Source organism: Biomphalaria glabrata, chromosome 3 (assembly GCF_947242115.1).
Source record: "Biomphalaria glabrata chromosome 3, xgBioGlab47.1, whole genome shotgun sequence".
Classification (NCBI taxonomy): Eukaryota; Metazoa; Mollusca; class Gastropoda; family Planorbidae; genus Biomphalaria; species Biomphalaria glabrata.
In genome coordinates, this window is record NC_074713.1 from 14,322,719 (window position 1) to 14,344,932 (window position 22,214).

Consider the following 22,214-nt stretch of genomic DNA (forward strand, 5'->3'; position numbering starts at 1 on the left):
TTCAAATACACGTAGTAATTAATATGGCTAAAAAATGAAAGTTACTTGACCTTGTTGTTATTGGCAAAGGCAAACAAAAAAGATTGACAGTTTGTTATCAAATCTTAGTTTTCTGCGATCCGTATCACACACGTTCAATATTGTAAGCATCAAAGATTGTGCATCGAAAGTACATACGTGCTTTCTGGAGTGATACTTTATTGTTTTAGTCATAAAATTGATATAGTTGCAGTCTAGAAGCTAGGCTTTTGAATTGATTATATTATTGTATTACTATAATAAGTGACTAAATAAACACGGGTGCTCTTAGCTCTATAGAGAGATATTATGTTTTTATCAGACATTCTAAGACAATGGCCAAAAGTCTGCCTCGTTCTTTCCTCCATCTCGAAAAGTTTTCCCTCACTCGCTACACTTATACTCTCTCACCCGTTACACTTATACTCTCTCACCCACTACACTTATACTCCCTCATCCGCTACACTTATACTCTCTCACTCGCTACACTTATACTCTCTCACTCGCTACACTTATACTCTCTCACTCGCTACACTTATACTCTCTCACTCGCTACACTTATACTCCCTCACCCGTTACACTTATACTCTCTCACCCGCTACACTTATACTCTTTAACCCGCTACACTTAAACTCTCTCACCCGTTACACTTATACTCTCTCACCCGCTACACTAATACTCTCTCACCCGCTACACTTACACTCTCTCACCCGCTACACTTATACTCTCTCACCCGCTACACTTATACTCTCTCACCCACCTACACTTATTCTCTCTCACCCGCTACACTTATACTCTCTCACCCGCTACACTAATACTCTCTCACCCGCTACACTTATACTCCCTCACCCACTACACTTATACTCTCTCACCCGCTACACTTATACTCTCTCACCCACCTACACTTATACTCTCTCATCCGCTTTTTTTTAAACTCTTCGCTTTATAAAACAGCAAATACTTTTTCTAAAGACGCCAACAATATTTGTTGAATTGGCATTGGCGAAATCTTAAACCTCTTTGATGTCTTCGCGTCACGTGATCACAGTGACATAGTGTGCTAACAATGTCTACCACAAAACATCCTGGTTTCTGTGTACACGTCACATACTTCCAGATAAAACCTGAATTGTAAGGTCTAAAAAAAAAAGACATTGAAATTTTGTAAAAAGTGAACGATTCTGGACTTGTTTGAATTTCTTTTACTATTGGAGGCAATGACTGACAGAAATAATGAAACAACAAGAACAAATGATAATAAATAAAAGTATTGCATCTATATAGTTCCAATTGATGAGCTGCTTACTTTCACCTAATATCATCAGTATAAGTACGTCTGACCTGACATGACTCTACAACACATCAAACATGGAATTAAAACATGATCTACTGACTGTTATTTGAATGAACAAAAAGAAAATATGTTTCCTTGGCAGAGACATTTATTGGTATTGTATGTGACATTTGAATCTAATGATATACATTACAGACGCTCTACCAAAAGAGCGACACTTGTCCATGTGTTCATCTATTTGTGCATTTTTATTAGAGTTTGAAACTCTGGTAAGTACTCGGTTTTCCTGGCTGATTCACGCAACCCGTTAGATGTTGCAATGGATCTAGAGGAGCACAGAGCATAGTGACAATATCTTTAAAATGACATTGAAGTCATTCTTAGCAGCTTCATCTGACCACAGCCTGTTTCCCAACGAGAAAAGAATGCCCTAAAATGTGTGTACATTGTCCTACATAAAAGCAAGTGAAATGTCTTCTGTTTATGTCATCTGTTTATGTCTTCTGTTTATGTATTGTGTTTCTCTTCTGTTTATGTCTTCTGTTTATGTCTTCTGTTTATGTCTTCTGTTTATGTCTTCTGTTTATGTCACCTGTTTGTTTTCTGTTTATGTCTTGTGTTTGTCTTTATGTCTTCTGTTTGTCTTGTCTTTATGTCTTCTGTTTGTTTTTGTCTTGCTTCTATGTCTTCTATTAACGGCTTCTGTTTATCTGTTTCAACTACAATTAGAATGAGCTGTTTTTATTATCATTATTATTGTTTTACAATGACGTCCTCAGAAAGCTTAAGATAAGATAAGATAAGATAATGTACACCATTGTTTTCAATAAACATGTGTAAAGATGAAAAAACAAATTAAATATTTGGAATTCATATGTCAATAAATTGAGCAAACCAAGGTTTCCACGGACAGAAACTCTATTTGCACATTAAATGGAGATATAACAAAAGCTTATCACAGTCGTCAATGACATGGTTCTGCCTATGGACCGCCTCGTGTGAGGTGGTCGCCCTGCCCTTCTGTGTGAGTATTAAACAAATCTAGGATGCGAAGTACACACTACATACAACAGACAGTGGCGGATCAGGGCACCAGGGATTGTTTCGAAAAGTTACTTCTCATTTTTCTTGTAGCTTTGACTGCCCTTGTATCCCTTGTACTTTGTATCAAATCAAAATTAAAAAATTGTTGACCCTGGCTTCTTGAGCTGAAATTGTATATTCAGTTGCTGAATGTACAGTTAAGTGAATGGAATGTTTCATACGAATATGACTTAAACTTACATACACATATAAAACTACATTTTAAGACGAAGAAATATAAACTATAGTATCGTATATATAACTAAATTAGAGGCGCTGTGGCTGAGCGGTAAAGCGCTTGTAAACCGGGGACCGGGGTTCGAATCCTGGTGAAGACTGGGATTTTTAATTTCGGGATCTTCGGGCGCCTCTGAGTCCACCCAACTCTAATGGGTACCCGACATTAGTTGGGGAAAAGTAAAGGCGGTTGGTCGTTGTGCTGGCCACATGACACCCCAGTTAACCGTAGGCCACAGAAACAGATGATCTTTACATCATCTGCCCTATAGACCACAAGGTCTGAAAGGGGGAATTAATCGTATATATATATATATATATATATGAAGAAGTCATGTCCGCATGTTCTGTTCTATCGCTACACTAGCAGCTAAGTATAAAGCGTGCTCAGCAAGCGTGGCTCAGGACGGGATTGTCATTCTATGTGAATCTATAAGACAATTTGTATTTTAGGATGTACCCACCTCGGTCTGATCACGTGATTGGGTTGAGCTGATACGTTTAGTGTGTAAGTCATGTGTCCTACTCAACACATTCAATATTCTCCTACACACTCTGATGATAACCTTCTTTGACAGTATGCCACATTGTTTATGTGTCATCTTGATCCTTGTTTGAATCATTGAGACCCGTAGTTCTTCTGGAAAACTTTTGATGTTTCACAATTCATCGGTTTTAAACAAAAGTGAAACTTCACTTAGGTAATAGAATCGTGTTGGCGATTGAAGTGCAATCACCTAGCGAAACATGTTTTTTTTTTTTTTGGTTCGAAGAATCACGTTATCAAACCGTATACTTTACCATATAAAAATGTGTGTGTGTTTGTGCATTCCAGACTCGTTTTGAATGTAAACTTAACCAAATAGAACACTTAAAAATACAAGTCTCATTCTTGAACCTAGTACTGAAAGACAGTTTGAGCAATAAGAAATCTTTACGCAACCTTCTAAATATGTGCAATTTCCTCCTAAAGGTTACAACAAAAATCTAAAATGAAATCTACAACTGAGTTGACACTATTAGTCACAAATGACGTCCTAGACTCCGCGAAGTAAAAAGAGACAGTAGAAAAAGTGATGAAATTTTACAGTCGAATAAAGTTTCTAAAACTGAACACAAAAAATAATTGTAGAGGCAGACTCTTCAGTATTCATGTCTTTCCATGAATTCATTATAATTACAAAATGGTAGTGTTTGGAGAAATTTGAATTTTGTCTTGATTGTACCTTGTGTTTAGGCTAATCCAAAAATCAAGATATCAGTTTATGGAAACATCTCTGTGTCCTTTTGACGACCCAACGTGGCATTCAAGTGCAGTACAAACAAGTCGCTCATTAGGACTTCCCTCTTCATGGGACACTCTCCTAGTCACGTGTCTGTTTCGATCCAACCAAAACCAGGCCAGACGATCCTACCATTGTTGACTTCTCGTGCGTTCATTTGTTTTATCTCTAAGTTTTGAACTAAAAGCTTCTAAATGATCGCTCCAGGTGGCCAGTACTGATCACTCATCCACTTAACACCCCCCCCCCTTTCCAACCAACCTCTTGGTCATTCCGCCATGTGTAACTTCCGTTCGGCATTACCTTCGGAGTAAAAGAGACATGAGCAACACAAATTTTAAGTACCAGGCAGTTCTGTTGATTTCATTGCAATAGAATCAAATGGGAAGAAATACTAGTGAAGAAATACTTATTTGTTCTTTGAAACCATTCTCTTGGTCCCAAGTCTTTATAGCCACGAGAACAAGAACGTTATCAGTAGTTCTCAAATTATGCCTTGACGAGGAAAAAAATGACCTGAAAAATTATCTTCTGCGCCAATTGACCTTTTTCTCTCAAGTTGAACGTAGTTTTAAGAATGTCGTATGTGCGTGCTGTGTGCTGTGTGTAAGCAGTGCATCGTCCTGTTCTAGTTAGCGCCTGATGTAGCAAGTGTTAGAGATTCGTTTCAAAGTGCCTCAGTTGGAATAAAATGTCTACACGAGTCTAGACTGTTAAAAACTAAAAATATAATTATATAGATCTATTATCTTTTAGGGAAAATGTTCTTGTAGACTACAGCCAATCGTCTACAGCCCATCTCGCCTGTCCCCCAAGATTTCTTTACTTCTGAGCTTCTCTATTCGGCTTATAGTCAAACTTGTGGAGGGAAACATTGCAGTGGACAAGGCACGAATGTTTTTCTGCTTATAAACTGTGTGCCTGGCATTTTAGTCAAATGCTGGATTAGTCCCATTTTCTTTGCCGTCTTATAGTTTAGGCAATACGCAATAAACCATTTCCCCTTAAAATCTAAACTTTTTTAAAAACCCATTTAAAATCTAAACTTTAAAAAAACCCAGCCTTTCTTCGACAACGAAGTGCTGCCACTGGGGGCTGCTTTATCACCTCGATCGACGTTTTTTAACAGGGGACAGAATAATTATAACAACATATATCAACATTATAACAACATATATCAACATTAAAACAACATATATCAACATTATAACAATATATATATAATATATATATATATGTACAATACACTACCAAAAAAAGAGTTGATAAGATATCCAAATGAAAACAGTACAGTCTTATTGGTCATCATAACAGCATCATATCCACAATATAGACGAATTTCTCAACATAGAGTATAGGATTGTCATGTTTGTTACGGAAATATTACACTTGGGTTCAAATGTCATCAACTTCCATTCCGAGCCTGATGGTCACATGACATCCGTAATATTTCCCACTAGATCTATGATGAGATTATGTTGTAGAAACGGAGGTGCTTGATGCGTTGTTGTTATTTAAAACAAGTAATGTAACATGCCATTAAGCTATATGATATATCAGGAATGAAACATATCCAGTGTACTGTGGGTACTATCCATACATACTGGAAACTCTTTCACATTTCTGGACATTGAGATTTCCGAAATTAATGAATTCACTAGTAGAGTCGAGAATATGCTGCAATAGGCAATCATTTCTCTTTATTCATAAACCTAAGTATACAGGGCAATGATTTGTGGACTTATCGTTGGCCCTAATATGTTTGTCTATAGTGAACTATGAACTATGGTGTTTTCTTCTAAGCGTACCTTTTCTTTTCCTTGACTGCCTATTTGTTCTTCAGACTGTATGAGTGTAACGCTGTACTGCAGGCAACTACACACTAGAATCATAACTTTGTATGTTCTGTTCGCTCATGTTCCAGTATACTGTTATCTTCAAGGTCTAAGATGAACGCGTGACCTTTCTTCGGGTCAATGTCAAAATGATCTAGATCCAAATCTAGGTGCGTGAAACCGTTTAACTGTTTTAGCTCGAGCAGCCCAGGATTGCCTTTCGAAGGCAGACGAGCGTTGTCTGGAACAGTCACCACGTTAGTAATCTGGCCACCGCTGTCTGCTGGATCTATGTCTTTGGTGTAACTGGTGTCGACTCCAAGCAGACAGTTTATCGAAGCAGTGTCCTCATTATTGTTTCCTGGCACCGCCTCATTGGCCGGCCAACACCACTGCTGGGCGTCGCCGTCTTCCGCTTTAGAAAAAAGTTCTGGACTTTCCGAGTTTTCCAAGAATGCATAGATTTCGTTGTTGTGATTGGATACGTTCACATTGCCGAGGTTCTTTTTGTTCTTTGTAAAGTCCTTTTCTGAATGCAAGGGATGGATGTGTCCGTTGAGTTTATTATTCTGAGACTCACTAGAGGTTGCTGTAAGATTGAATGAGGAGTCTAGCGAAGTAAGTTGTGTTAAATTAAGGTTGTCTGACTCTGAGCTGGATGGAAATAAAGATGATTTAAGAATGGAATGTAAAGAAGAATCCTTTATGTTCGTAGTGTCTGCTGACTTTGCTTCTGTTGGGGCGGCTCTTTCCCCTTCGGGTTCCGATGATGTACCAGGCACTTCCAGGTTATCATCACTGTCATCCAGCGGAGTACCAGCCACGGACATCTTTCGGTTCAACTGCAGAAATTTGTCCTGTGAGATGGTGAACGGTAGCACCCGGCCTTCTTCCTGATCGCTTCGTTCGGAGACGTGATTTGGGGTCGGACTTAAGTTGTTCGTATGCCGTGGCTGATTTATATCTGTGGAGTTATCTTCTGGGCTAACTTTTATTCCGAATATGCCCTTAATGGCTCGTTTGATGCGACTGTTGCTGGCTGCGTAGAGGAAAGGGTTAATGCACGAGTTGGCGTGACTCATGACAATAGCTGCAAGAAGAACCTCATAGGGTGGGGAGCATGCCACGTCACAAAAGAGCGAGAGACTGTTCAGAATGTTGACTGGCAGCCAGAAGATGCCGAAGAAGAGAATTACTAGAGCCAGCATCTTGGCTGCTTTCACATCCTTGCTGAATCCCTCTTGCGCTCTCCTCTCCTGCTGAAACATGTTTCTGAGGGCATTGGTCTGTTTCATGTGGCGGCGCACGATAATCAAGATGTAAATGTAGATACACATCATCAGGAACAAAGGCAGCAGCACCAGGCCAAAGAACTGAAAATAAACCATATACTCATACGTTATAACGTTGGTGAATAGACAAACCTCTAGGTCCTTAGCGCCTTTGTTCCATCCGTACATAGGAACCATCCCCAACAGAAATCCTATCACCCAAATGCACGAATTAATGTATATGGCCCTGCGAACGGTAAGCGTTCTCTGGTAAAGAAAAGGCTCTTTAATGGCTAAGAACCTCTCTAGCGCGACGCCCAGGAGCATCAGGATGGAGATGTTGGTGACGATGAGGATGACGCTGTTGATGAAGACGCACCCGTAAAAGTTCTTGGGCAGTCCTTTGTACGCGAGTGCCGCGCACGGGGCTGCCAGGAGACCCACGACGATGTCTGCCATGGCCAGGTTTCCCACAAAGACGTTCGTGATGGTATGCAGACGTCTGTTCTTCCAAATGGCGGCGATGACGATACTGTTTCCAATGACAGACATCACACCGACTACAACTTCCGCGGTGATGTAAACGATGGACGTGTTGTCCATCACTAAAGAAGCGACCCTGTGGAGTCTACTTCGGATGTGCCTTGATCAGTGAATGTTGGCAGAGCTTCATCGTGACTTGTAACGATCTGAACTAGTGATGATTCAATCCAGACACTACCAATCACATGTGATGATTAAAAGTTCTGTTTGGTTTTTTTTCTCTTCATGTCTACACTAGTGAATGAGTTAGGTAACTGTCACTTGAATCGTGAGATAACTGAATGTCACTAGAGTCTCACATTACTTTCTAAACTTTGCAATACAAAAAACAGCATTCGGAATTTCTTCCTTGGGGAAATAATAGATCCTCAATGTTGGCCTCTAGTTTTAGAGATCTAGATCTCAGAGACCAACTGATGTTTTAACTTCTTGTGCTGGTCTTCAGTTCATCCTGTTTTGGATGGAAAAAAAAAGACAAAAGATGCGTGAGTAAATTTATTGTATAGAAATATTTGAATCAAATCTTTCACTAAAATTGAGGTCTATCTCTGTACCGTGACAGTGTCTTCTTATGGAGTGGAGTATCTAAGGAAAAAAATAAGAGTTCGATACATATGTGTGTTGTTTAAACAGAACCTGTCTCAGAAGCAGAGAACAAAGGCATTTCTTCCAACTGTAAAGCTGTAATGAACAGAACCACCTTGAGCTTATTTCTTGTTCACGTCAGACTAAACACAAAGTTCAATGGCTCATAAAAGCTAAAAATGTGATGCAGAAAATAAAAATGACTCACTCTAAAGACAGTGTGAGACCACACTTGGGCATTTGTTTCAGTTACCGGTATATGTCTTTACTAGAACAGTTCCAGAATACGACCAGTTCCTACTAGAGTTAGTTCCTGACTAAAACGTCCACCGTATACAATTAGTTCCTACTATAATTAGTTCCTGACTAAAACGTCCCCGGTGTACAATTAGTGAAACATCCATGTAATCTTTGAGTCTGGGACTCTCTTATTTCATAGCACCCACAGTCAGAGCAGGCGGGAGGATCACATATTGACCGCCCACTACCTGACGATTTCTAGACCGTCTGCTATCTCGATGGTTCTTAAAGTGTTCTTACATAATTAGTATTCTGACCTTTTAGGAAGTCTGGGTAACAAAATCGCACCCCCACCTTTAACGTAATTAGTTTCATAGAATTACGATTGAATTTGTTTATGGTTAGAGTTTAATCATTTTATTTTAAAAGATACTTTAGAATAGATATGTTTATTTTGATTTATAAAAGAGCAATGATTTGTCAAATTAATAATTAAATCTGACGATATCAAACCAGCCTTCATCGCCCCATCCCTGTGTCGTACTTTAGAAGCAGACGTGTAGAGTCTTAAACAACAAAGTTTCAAGAAGAGCCTAAGATCCTGATTCTGCAACTCAGTCTAGAAGTGAGGCAGGAACCAAGTGGCAATGGTTCCAAACCTCTCTTAATGGCAGTTGTCTTCACACGTTCTTGTACGAAAAGGGTGGGCTCGTGCAGAAACAAATTATGTCACGTGGTGAAAGTGATTACCTTTCCGACTTACATTTGATTACGTTTTTATACGGAGTCCGTACACAGAGTTAATGGTTTAGTAAACAGTAGGAGGTCCCCGACCCCGGGCTACTAGGCTAATATCTTCGTTCATTGTGAAGAACAAATACAATCAATGGCATTCCAATTATTATTATGTATGTACTTACATTCTCTTCAAAGTGTTAAATGAACGAATGCAAATGTAAGACCGAATTCAAGGTGTACACGTTTTTATGAACGAAAAATGTTTTACCTTTAAATAGATGACCTTTTTTAAAAAACATTGATTATTATTTAAATGTAATTTGCAAGACGCTTTGTGGCCATCTTAGAATACTAAATTTCTGATGAAAACGGCTGACCAAAATGTATTTCCATCATCTAATAATGTTGTTGTATAACTTTGAACGCTATGTGACAATACGATTTTCTAACGTCTCTATATTAAGTCACAAGAGTATTGTTTACCTTTTCAAACAAAAGAGCGCCTTGCCTCATCGCAAACGTGGTTACAATCTAAATAATAAGAAACACTCCTAAACATTTTGTTTGTACGAAACCAATTGTGTGAACACTCCACGCGTGGCTGAGGAACACTAGAATGTAAGCTCAAAACTTGATCGTTTGTTTTGTTTAAAGTTCCGCCATGGTAGCAAACCAACAAGACGTAATCCAATTCGGCTGGATGGAAGGAGTTTGTATATACTCCTCACAGCCACCTTTTCTTCTGTAGATCAAAACTTCAACGCCCATAGGCTTTAAGTTTCAATTATTGATGAAGTCACTCAACCGTTTAGTGAGAAAACAATCCATCGCAAGATTGAAGGAATATAAACCACTGGAAGGATTGCGTCTACTGTTTCAGACAACAGATACTCATTATTTTTAAACATACTGTTTCCTTAAGTAGGTCCTTCCCCCATTTCTCTCTCTCTCTCTCTCTCTCTCTAGCCAGTCATTAAGTAGGCGTGTAACTGTTGACATTGTTTAAATATCCCAACTGACTGTGCCTTCAAACTGTTCAACACTGGCATTAGTGATAACTTTTTAATCCCCTACTAGAACAGCCGCATTCAAATACAAAATCTCCAGAGTTTTGTTCAAGTTAACTATTTCAAATCTACCATAGCCTGTTTATCTACCTTTAGTCTATGATACATAATCAATAGACGCCCTGTAGTGCATATCTATTGTAAAACGGCATTCCTCAGTTGGTTTAGATTTACTAATAGTTTTTTTTTCCTCTTGTTTTGTTTTACTAGTGACCAAGCCCTTTATTTGATATATGTTAAAATGTTCATGAAATAATTAATCCACTTTAATGACAATGTATTATATGCCAATGATTAAGGATGGGTGCAATGTTTCACATGACTAAGCAGACCCAGCTGCGACCTGCATATTTTTCACATCTAATGCAGACAAAGCCGTTGTCCGCAGGGCAGTCTATTTAAGTTTTTTTTTAACCAATGACCTTTCTTTTGGGCCTCAAGTGCGTGGAATAATTCATCCACTTTATTAGCTTAATAAATACACCTAATATTATATACCTAAGTCAGAAGTGAACAGTTTATAAAGACTATTTTGGGAGTAAAAATTATGTCTTAAAGGACAAGTGAAGAACTAACAAAGTTTACATCTAACCATATTTCAACCAGTAGGTTCCTTGCCATCGTATTGGAGCATAATCTCATTGAAAACAAAATGGTGGCCGTGGGATCCAATCCTTATTTTGAAAAGTCGATTTTTTTTTGGGGGGAGGAGCTAATTTGGGCCTTTTTGCTGCATTAGTTCAAAGTTTCTTGGCTTGTCATTTCGTTGCTGTAGGCTGTAGGCTGTCCTGTTTGCCTCGTAGACGTAGATACCAACATTGAGGGCTTACTTCATGGGGAACATCAAGAAATCCTAGGGAATCCTAACACTTTTCTTCCGCTATCCGTGAACCTAGTACATTGGAAACTGGCAGATGTAGCACTTTGCTATACATTGGAAACTGGCAGATGTAGCACTTTGCTACTCCACCCATTCGCTACCTTCCTCTTTGTCCTCGTTGAATTAGTTCAAACGCTAGTCCATGGTTGATCATTAAGCAAGAAATGCACTGGGGCTACTAGACATGTAGAACTCAGAGCACAGCACATGGAAAATAAATGACTGCTTGTTGATATCTTGACACGGACCGACAGCTGTGCTGTATTGACGTGTTATTCTACTGTTCAAGAAGTCCCTTTGGGTGTGTTGTACTGGAACAATTATAAACACACTAGCATTACCCACCGGCTTCGCCCGATGATTTATTCCCAGGCTAGATAGTGTTTATTTTGCCATGGACCCATCTCCCTTTTTTTTTTACTTATAACACTATAATGATATAAAGTTAAACACTCCCCCCCCCACCATGCATTCCATTGGCCAGCTAATTCTATTTAGTATTACGTTGAATCGGATATTTTTTGGCCTGGGCCCTTTTTTATTACATTCTGCAAATGCTCACATAATACTTTGGCCAAACCACCTACCCTTATTTTTTGCACTTTCAATAAAACTGTCCGCATTTCAACACCCCCCCCTCCCTTTCTTTGGCCAGTGTATGTTAGTATGTTACGTTTAATTGGAATGGCCCGCTTTAAATCGCCCTCCCAAATACACTCACTTCTGCCCTGTGAACTCTATATCATTATTCTCTCCCCTTACACACACACACACACACACACACAAAGTAAAGTGATTTCAAAACGGAAGTATAATCGTGTACTTTCAAAACGTCAGATTTTTATTTTTTTTTTTTTTGTTTTTTTTTTAAACTTGTTAGCTGGAAATTGCGAATAAAGAATCGTATATGATACTGTTACGAATCTCACTATCCAGGCTCTCTGCAAACTGCACCATACACCACCAACTTAAAGAACTTGACAAGTCAGGGCTCCAAAATAACGTAAAGGTTTAATGTCCATAAATAACAGCCAATACTGTACAATTGGCAGCACGTAGAACAGTACAAATAGCTCTGCGAAACAAATATCTTTCCGATAACACCGTTCCGCCGTATCAAGTCTTGCACTGGCCTCTCCGTCTCGTTCCGGGCTTGCACTGGGTTCAACAGTTCAGGACTGACTTCACACACTAGGCTCGTTGTGTCGGACTCGATCGCAGACCAAGATCAAGACGCCAGCCGTCTCAACTGTACTTGACAGTACTCCGCACTGAACCGTCGTAATGCTCCGTACAGAACCACACCGCTGAACTGTGCTGTAGTCGACCGGACTGTAGTGGACCTTCTGTCGTAAACCTCCTTTCTGAACCTTCTGTCGTGAACCTTGCTGTATTGAGCCCCTTTTCTCAACCGTCTTGACTGCGTCGCCTCCGCTCTTATATAGGGTCCCTACTGGCCTTCTCGAACCGGACAGAACGCCGCTCGACGTTTCTAGGTGGTCAGATGACTACAACTCTCGTGACGCCCCTGAGCTCTGTTCACGTCGGCGATCCTTCCCGAACTCTCTTGTTGACACTCGTCTCGGCCGATCGTCGTAACTCGTCACGGTTGACCGCTCGTCTAGCGCTGGCCTAGGGCGATTTGCGTCGGCTGACTACACACACACCACTACCCCCATCTGTGCCACCACCAGGTTTATAACACTGCCCCCTCCTTAGATCTGTCCGTCCCGGACAGAATCAACATCATGACATTGGCTGTAAAGTTTCAAAGCTGCAGGCGGGGGTCGATCAGTGGCAGTTGGCTTGCCTCTTGAGCTTGATGGAGCCATCCACGTTGCAGTCAGCAATGGTCGCTTCCTTCTCTTCCTCCAGTTGGCCTTACCCTGTTTGCCTCGACGTCGTGCTTTCATTGCCACCCACGTTGAATTTAGTAAACGTTTTCTTCTTTTCCTCCAGTTAGCCTTCATCTGGTTGCATTGATGTCGTGAGCGCATCGTCATCAATGTTGCACTCAGGAAAAGTCGCCTTCTTCTTCTTCTCCGCAAGTTGGTCTTCATGTGGCTGCAGTTATTTCTTGGTTGAATCACCATGCACGTTGGACTACGCAAACGCCGCCTTCTTCTTTTCCTCCAGTTGATCGTCCTCTTGTTGCAGTGACGTTTTGGTTGCATCGCTCTCTTGTCTGTCGGTACTGAGGACAGCCACTTGACACATGGAGAGGTATAGGATGTAAGGGCAGGGATTGCCAAGATTGTTGACCAAAGAGGTGGCTTCATAGGGCTTTGCGAAGAAGGACTGGGATGGGCTTCAAATCCACAGGACAGGGAATTGTGGGACAGGTCATCATCTTCAGCCTTGTCTGGGGGGCATGCTTGTGGGGCAGGTTGGTAACACTCCTCGTGCAAAGGTCCCTCGTCTTCGGCTTCATGCTCCATTTGGCTTTCTTCACCACCATCAGGACCTCTCTCTCTCGTCTCAATATCGGGCCAATCGCCGGTTGGTTTCAGACCTGGTCGATGACTTTCATCGTGCGAATGTCCATCAACTTCAACGTCAAGCTTCCTTGGATTCTTTCCACCACCGTCAGGACTTTCCTCTCCAGTCTTGGCAGCCTGACCAACGTCTGTTGGGTGCCGATCTGGCTGGTATCTTCCGACTTGTAATTGTCTCTCAACGACTTCATCAAGTATCATTGGGTTCTCATGATCACCACCAGGGCTTCTCTCGCTGATCTTAGCATCTGGACGAACGTCTGTATAGTCCAAGCCTCGTCGGTAGCTTTCATCATGTAAACGTCCCTCAGCAACAGGCTTGTAGGCAGAATCAGCGTTCTCTTGATCTGTTTTGCTGTGTGAGCTGCTCATATCAGGTAAAGCTTCAGCACAAGATTCGTTCAAACCATGGGCAGCTTCCATTGTCTCTTCATCTGTCTCTTTCGGCTCCACAAGTCTGTACTCCTTGTTTTCGGATTCACAGGCAGCACCACCTTCATCAGCATTGCCATTGTTACTGCTTATTGATTCACAGCATTGGGTGGGTAATTGTTCAATGTCCAACGATGGTGAATCTCCTTCATCTTTCAAGTCTCCTTGGTCGTACAAGGTTTCTTCCACCACGTCCATCGTTTTCACCACGGGGCTCGTCACTTCCTTCACTGAGGTACCCATCTTTTTAATCTCTCTACAGAACTCCTCGGTGTTCTTCTTCAATGTCACACTCATCTCGTCTAGCATAGCTGCCATCTGTTCCTGCATGATACGGGTACTGGTGATCTGTTGCTGCATGCTACTGGTGAGCTGTTCCAGCAAGTTAGGTTCAACTTTTGTCCGGATCTTCTTTTTCTTCCAACATGTCTTCTCGGAGGCGTGCTTGTAAAGTTTCCTTGTTACCATATACCTTCAGCCTTCGTCCACGGAGTTCTTCCTTCAGTTCTCTAAATTCAAGTTCGTACAGCAGTTTCAGACGAGCCATAGTAGATCCGATCCAATCCGATTCCGATCCGATCCCACTTCTGACACCAGTGTTACGAATCTCACTATCCAGGCTCTCTGCAAACTGCACCATACACCACCAACTTAAAGAACTTGACAAGTCAGGGCTCCAAAATAACGTAAAGGTTTAATGTCCATAAATAACAGCCAATACTGTACAATTGGCAGCACGTAGAACAGTACAAATAGCTCTGCGAAACAAATATCTTTCCGATAACACCGTTCCGCCGTATCAAGTCTTGCACTGGCCTCTCCGTCTCGTTCCGGGCTTGCACTGGGTTCAACAGTTCAGGACTGACTTCACACACTAGGCTCGTTGTGTCGGACTCGATCGCAGACCAAGATCAAGACGCCAGCCGTCTCAACTGTACTTGACAGTACTCCGCACTGAACCGTCGTAATGCTCCGTACAGAACCACACCGCTGAACTGTGCTGTAGTCGACCGGACTGTAGTGGACCTTCTGTCGTAAACCTCCTTTCTGAACCTTCTGTCGTGAACCTTGCTGTATTGAGCCCCTTTTCTCAACCGTCTTGACTGCGTCGCCTCCGCTCTTATATAGGGTCCCTACTGGCCTTCTCGAACCGGACAGAACGCCGCTCGACGTTTCTAGGTGGTCAGATGACTACAACTCTCGTGACGCCCCTGAGCTCTGTTCACGTCGGCGATCCTTCCCGAACTCTCTTGTTGACACTCGTCTCGGCCGATCGTCGTAACTCGTCACGGTTGACCGCTCGTCTAGCGCTGGCCTAGGGCGATTTGCGTCGGCTGACTACACACACACCACTACCCCCATCTGTGCCACCACCAGGTTTATAACACTGCCCCCTCCTTAGATCTGTCCGTCCCGGACAGAATCAACATCATGACATTGGCTGTAAAGTTTCAAAGCTGCAGGCGGGGGTCGATCAGTGGCAGTTGGCTTGCCTCTTGAGCTTGATGGAGCCATCCACGTTGCAGTCAGCAATGGTCGCTTCCTTCTCTTCCTCCAGTTGGCCTTCCCCTGTTTGCCTCGACGTCGTGCTTTCATTGCCACCCACGTTGAATTTAGTAAACGTTTTCTTCTTTTCCTCCAGTTAGCCTTCATCTGGTTGCATTGATGTCGTGAGCGCATCGTCATCAATGTTGCACTCAGGAAAAGTCGCCTTCTTCTTCTTCTCCGCAAGTTGGTCTTCATGTGGCTGCAGTTATTTCTTGGTTGAATCACCATGCACGTTGGACTACGCAAACGCCGCCTTCTTCTTTTCCTCCAGTTGATCGTCCTCTTGTTGCAGTGACGTTTTGGTTGCATCGCTCTCTTGTCTGTCGGTACTGAGGACAGCCACTTAACACATGGAGAGGTATAGGATGTAAGGGCAGGGATTGCCAAGATTGTTGACCAAAGAGGTGGCTTCATAGGGCTTTGCGAAGAAGGACTGGGATGGGCTTCAAATCCACAGGACAGGGAATTGTGGGACAGGTCATCATCTTCAGCCTTGTCTGGGGGGCATGCTTGTGGGGCAGGTTGGTAACACTCCTCGTGCAAAGGTCCCTCGTCTTCGGCTTCATGCTCCATTTGGCTTTCTTCACCACCATCAGGACCTCTCTCTCTCGTCTCAATATCGGGCCAATCGCCGGTTGGTTTCAGACCTGGTCGATGACTTTCATCGTGCGAATGTCCATCAACTTCAACGTCAAGCTTCCTTGGATTCTTTCCACCACCGTCAGGACTTTCCTCTCCAGTCTTGGCAGCCTGACCAACGTCTGTTGGGTGCCGATCTGGCTGGTATCTTCCGACTTGTAATTGTCTCTCAACGACTTCATCAAGTATCATTGGGTTCTCATGATCACCACCAGGGCTTCTCTCGCTGATCTTAGCATCTGGACGAACGTCTGTATAGTCCAAGCCTCGTCGGTAGCTTTCATCATGTAAACGTCCCTCAGCAACAGGCTTGTAGGCAGAATCAGCGTTCTCTTGATCTGTTTTGCTGTGTGAGCTGCTCATATCAGGTAAAGCTTCAGCACAAGATTCGTTCAAACCATGGGCAGCTTCCATTGTCTCTTCATCTGTCTCTTTCGGCTCCACAAGTCTGTACTCCTTGTTTTCGGATTCACAGGCAGCACCACCTTCATCAGCATTGCCATTGTTACTGCTTATTGATTCACAGCATTGGGTGGGTAATTGTTCAATGTCCAACGATGGTGAATCTCCTTCATCTTTCAAGTCTCCTTGGTCGTACAAGGTTTCTTCCACCACGTCCATCGTTTTCACCACGGGGCTCGTCACTTCCTTCACTGAGGTACCCATCTTTTTAATCTCTCTACAGAACTCCTCGGTGTTCTTCTTCAATGTCACACTCATCTCGTCTAGCATAGCTGCCATCTGTTCCTGCATGATACGGGTACTGGTGATCTGTTGCTGCATGCTACTGGTGAGCTGTTCCAGCAAGTTAGGTTCAACTTTTGTCCGGATCTTCTTTTTCTTCCAACATGTCTTCTCGGAGGCGTGCTTGTAAAGTTTCCTTGTTACCATATACCTTCAGCCTTCGTCCACGGAGTTCTTCCTTCAGTTCTCTAAATTCAAGTTCGTACAGCAGTTTCAGACGAGCCATAGTAGATCCGATCCAATCCGATTCCGATCCGATCCCACTTCTGACACCAGTGTTACGAATCTCACTATCCAGGCTCTCTGCAAACTGCACCATACACCACCAACTTAAAGAACTTGACAAGTCAGGGCTCCAAAATAACGTAAAGGTTTAATGTCCATAAATAACAGCCAATACTGTACAATTGGCAGCACGTAGAACAGTACAAATAGCTCTGCGAAACAAATATCTTTCCGATAACACCGTTCCGCCGTATCAAGTCTTGCACTGGCCTCTCCGTCTCGTTCCGGGCTTGCACTGGGTTCAACAGTTCAGGACTGACTTCACACACTAGGCTCGTTGTGTCGGACTCGATCGCAGACCAAGATCAAGACGCCAGCCGTCTCAACTGTACTTGACAGTACTCCGCACTGAACCGTCGTAATGCTCCGTACAGAACCACACCGCTGAACTGTGCTGTAGTCGACCGGACTGTAGTGGACCTTCTGTCGTAAACCTCCTTTCTGAACCTTCTGTCGTGAACCTTGCTGTATTGAGCCCCTTTTCTCAACCGTCTTGACTGCGTCGCCTCCGCTCTTATATAGGGTCCCTACTGGCCTTCTCGAACCGGACAGAACGCCGCTCGACGTTTCTAGGTGGTCAGATGACTACAACTCTCGTGACGCCCCTGAGCTCTGTTCACGTCGGCGATCCTTCCCGAACTCTCTTGTTGACACTCGTCTCGGCCGATCGTCGTAACTCGTCACGGTTGACCGCTCGTCTAGCGCTGGCCTAGGGCGATTTGCGTCGGCTGACTACACACACACCACTACCCCCATCTGTGCCACCACCAGGTTTATAACACTGCCCCCTCCTTAGATCTGTCCGTCCCGGACAGAATCAACATCATGACATTGGCTGTAAAGTTTCAAAGCTGCAGGCGGGGGTCGATTAGTGGCAGTTGGCTTGCCTCTTGAGCTTGATGGAGCCATCCACGTTGCAGTCAGCAATGGTCGCTTCCTTCTCTTCCTCCAGTTGGCCTTACCCTGTTTGCCTCGACGTCGTGCTTTCATTGCCACCCACGTTGAATTTAGTAAACGTTTTCTTCTTTTCCTCCAGTTAGCCTTCATCTGGTTGCATTGATGTCGTGAGCGCATCGTCATCAATGTTGCACTCAGGAAAAGTCGCCTTCTTCTTCTTCTCCGCAAGTTGGTCTTCATGTGGCTGCAGTTATTTCTTGGTTGAATCACCATGCACGTTGGACTACGCAAACGCCGCCTTCTTCTTTTCCTCCAGTTGATCGTCCTCTTGTTGCAGTGACGTTTTGGTTGCATCGCTCTCTTGTCTGTCGGTACTGAGGACAGCCACTTAACACATGGAGAGGTATAGGATGTAAGGGCAGGGATTGCCAAGATTGTTGACCAAAGAGGTGGCTTCATAGGGCTTTGCGAAGAAGGACTGGGATGGGCTTCAAATCCACAGGACAGGGAATTGTGGGACAGGTCATCATCTTCAGCCTTGTCTGGGGGGCATGCTTGTGGGGCAGGTTGGTAACACTCCTCGTGCAAAGGTCCCTCGTCTTCGGCTTCATGCTCCATTTGGCTTTCTTCACCACCATCAGGACCTCTCTCTCTCGTCTCAATATCGGGCCAATCGCCGGTTGGTTTCAGACCTGGTCGATGACTTTCATCGTGCGAATGTCCATCAACTTCAACGTCAAGCTTCCTTGGATTCTTTCCACCACCGTCAGGACTTTCCTCTCCAGTCTTGGCAGCCTGACCAACGTCTGTTGGGTGCCGATCTGGCTGGTATCTTCCGACTTGTAATTGTCTCTCAACGACTTCATCAAGTATCATTGGGTTCTCATGATCACCACCAGGGCTTCTCTCGCTGATCTTAGCATCTGGACGAACGTCTGTATAGTCCAAGCCTCGTCGGTAGCTTTCATCATGTAAACGTCCCTCAGCAACAGGCTTGTAGGCAGAATCAGCGTTCTCTTGATCTGTTTTGCTGTGTGAGCTGCTCATATCAGGTAAAGCTTCAGCACAAGATTCGTTCAAACCATGGGCAGCTTCCATTGTCTCTTCATCTGTCTCTTTCGGCTCCACAAGTCTGTACTCCTTGTTTTCGGATTCACAGGCAGCACCACCTTCATCAGCATTGCCATTGTTACTGCTTATTGATTCACAGCATTGGGTGGGTAATTGTTCAATGTCCAACGATGGTGAATCTCCTTCATCTTTCAAGTCTCCTTGGTCGTACAAGGTTTCTTCCACCACGTCCATCGTTTTCACCACGGGGCTCGTCACTTCCTTCACTGAGGTACCCATCTTTTTAATCTCTCTACAGAACTCCTCGGTGTTCTTCTTCAATGTCACACTCATCTCGTCTAGCATAGCTGCCATCTGTTCCTGCATGATACGGGTACTGGTGATCTGTTGCTGCATGCTACTGGTGAGCTGTTCCAGCAAGTTAGGTTCAACTTTTGTCCGGATCTTCTTTTTCTTCCAACATGTCTTCTCGGAGGCGTGCTTGTAAAGTTTCCTTGTTACCATAAACCTTCAGCCTTCGTCCACGGAGTTCTTCCTTCAGTTCTCTAAATTCAAGTTCGTACAGCAGTTTCAGACGAGCCATAGTAGATCCGATCCAATCCGATTCCGATCCGATCCCACTTCTGACACCAGTGTTACGAATCTCACTATCCAGGCTCTCTGCAAACTGCACCATACACCACCAACTTAAAGAACTTGACAAGTCAGGGCTCCAAAATAACGTAAAGGTTTAATGTCCATAAATAACAGCCAATACTGTACAATTGGCAGCACGTAGAACAGTACAAATAGCTCTGCGAAACAAATATCTTTCCGATAACACCGTTCCGCCGTATCAAGTCTTGCACTGGCCTCTCCGTCTCGTTCCGGGCTTGCACTGGGTTCAACAGTTCAGGACTGACTTCACACACTAGGCTCGTTGTGTCGGACTCGATCGCAGACCAAGATCAAGACGCCAGCCGTCTCAACTGTACTTGACAGTACTCCGCACTGAACCGTCGTAATGCTCCGTACAGAACCACACCGCTGAACTGTGCTGTAGTCGACCGGACTGTAGTGGACCTTCTGTCGTAAACCTCCTTTCTGAACCTTCTGTCGTGAACCTTGCTGTATTGAGCCCCTTTTCTCAACCGTCTTGACTGCGTCGCCTCCGCTCTTATATAGGGTCCCTACTGGCCTTCTCGAACCGGACAGAACGCCGCTCGACGTTTCTAGGTGGTCAGATGACTACAACTCTCGTGACGCCCCTGAGCTCTGTTCACGTCGGCGATCCTTCCCGAACTCTCTTGTTGACACTCGTCTCGGCCGATCGTCGTAACTCGTCACGGTTGACCGCTCGTCTAGCGCTGGCCTAGGGCGATTTGCGTCGGCTGACTACACACACACCACTACCCCCATCTGTGCCACCACCAGGTTTATAACAATACATTTCACCGCTTCGGTTTCGGTCGTGAAAATATCATACTTGTCCTTGAGCCAAGGTTAGAGATGAAAGGTTAAATTAAAAGGTTAAAGTATCGGTCGATTCATTCGTCCACGGCAAGTGGGAGAGTCAGTGAATCAGTCAGGGCCCTTCTAAATATAATATAGATTAAAAGGAGAAGATGGCTGAAGTCGTAGAATCAATATACTATTAAGAAACTTTTAGATAGAACTAGTACAAAGGCATTTTTTTATAACATTCATTTTCAAGGCTTCAGACCAAAAAAAAAATGCAATCTCCCAATGTTGTGTTTACATAGTGAGTTGTGATGCAAACATGCCATCAGTGTTCCAGGTAACGAATGCACGTGACTCTTCTATATTTAGGGACATAGCTGGCCAACGGCTCGGTGAGCTCGCGTCGTTCCCATGACCCAAATATGAAGTCTTTTTAAGAGCATGCAATGTTAGCTCTTTATAATAAGAGTTTACTAAACCAGATAAGCTCCCCTAAATCATCGAGAATGTTAACTGTGTTTTAAGATCAACACTTGAGATCGACCTTCAAAAAACAGCTAATACTTGGAGATAATCAGAAATACTTTGACTTGCCAATGTTGTCAAGGTAAACAAATAATGCCAGATTACTTCTGAAAGTAATCACTGGCTCCTGTAGTTCATGGAGGTGTGTGTGTGTGTCTCTGTGTGTGTGTGTGTCTGTAAGTGTGTGTGTAAGGGGGGGGGAGGTGGAAGAGAAGCTGATCGTGATTTTAAAACAACAACTTTTGTGCGATGTGTGTAAATAGAAATAAAGATGCAGACTGTTTGAAAGAAGGTATGTACAGTTTTGTATAAAGTGCTAGAGATGTTGATGACATTACAAGACTCCTCCCCTACCCATCTCCCCCCCCCCCTTACATCAACTCTCTGCTATCCTGCTCAAACTTCATGATATATTAAAAGTTCAGAACTATAATTTGTATATCTAAATATGTAGACGGCATGCATTCTGTTAATACCGAGGTAAATACATTTGTAGCAGATGGTTTCAAGGTAATTTTATCCCCTAGTGCATTCGCGTGTTGCTCATGGGATTGCCTGGCAGCTCAGTTTTATGTCGAATGTTTGTGCGCGTGTGTCGGGGGTAGGGGTGTCGGGCATTGAGTTACTTAAGGCGCAGGCTTATCTTACACCTTGTCAGTGTTTTCAAATGTTTGTAGTTTATTCAGCTTAGTTCGGCTTGTGACCCAGAAGCAAGTTGGGAATCGGGAAATTATTTCCAAGCTGTGCTAATGTTTTTTTTTATATTTTATCTGTTTGTTTGTTGGCGAAATCTTTGAGTTTAGTTGTGTCTTGTTTACCTGACCGGGGGGGGGGGGGGGTGATGCCGAAGAGAGACGTTTTGAATGTAAAACTAAAACACTTTAAAATATTTTTTGTGTGCTCATCTACTGAGTATTTTGATCTGAAACCCTGTTGAAAATATCAAAAGCTTTTTTTTTCCTGCATTGCTTAACAAGTAACGGACCCACTGGATGGCCGCCTCTGAGTTTGTATTGTAATACGCTCATTTATCTTTGCTGGATAGTTGTTGTATGTTTGTTTTC

General features: G+C 43.2%; 2 protein-coding genes across 5 annotated transcripts in view; one reads left to right on the forward strand and one right to left on the reverse strand.

The window, feature by feature from the left end:
* LOC106066216 (cilia- and flagella-associated protein 61-like) overlaps nt 1–22,214 on the forward strand; it is a 161,786-nt gene that overhangs the window by 76,656 nt on the left and 62,916 nt on the right. The gene's annotated exons all lie outside the window — the stretch shown is intronic.
* The window catches only part of LOC106077765 (somatostatin receptor type 3-like), a 32,728-nt gene continuing 11,517 nt past the window's right edge, over nt 1,004–22,214 (reverse strand). Inside the window, exons 1-2 of one of the 2 annotated variants that reach the window (XM_056023562.1) lie at nt 9,611–10,169; nt 1,004–8,015 (exon numbers count right to left, since the gene is read on the reverse strand). In XM_056023562.1, the coding sequence (XP_055879537.1) occupies nt 5,804–7,624 (1,821 nt within the window). In that variant the 5' untranslated portion in view covers nt 7,625–8,015; nt 9,611–10,169 and the 3' untranslated portion in view covers nt 1,004–5,803. Of the gene's footprint in view, nt 8,016–9,610; nt 10,170–22,214 lie in introns of those variants that run through there. The other variant, XM_056023561.1, reaches the window with a different exon arrangement.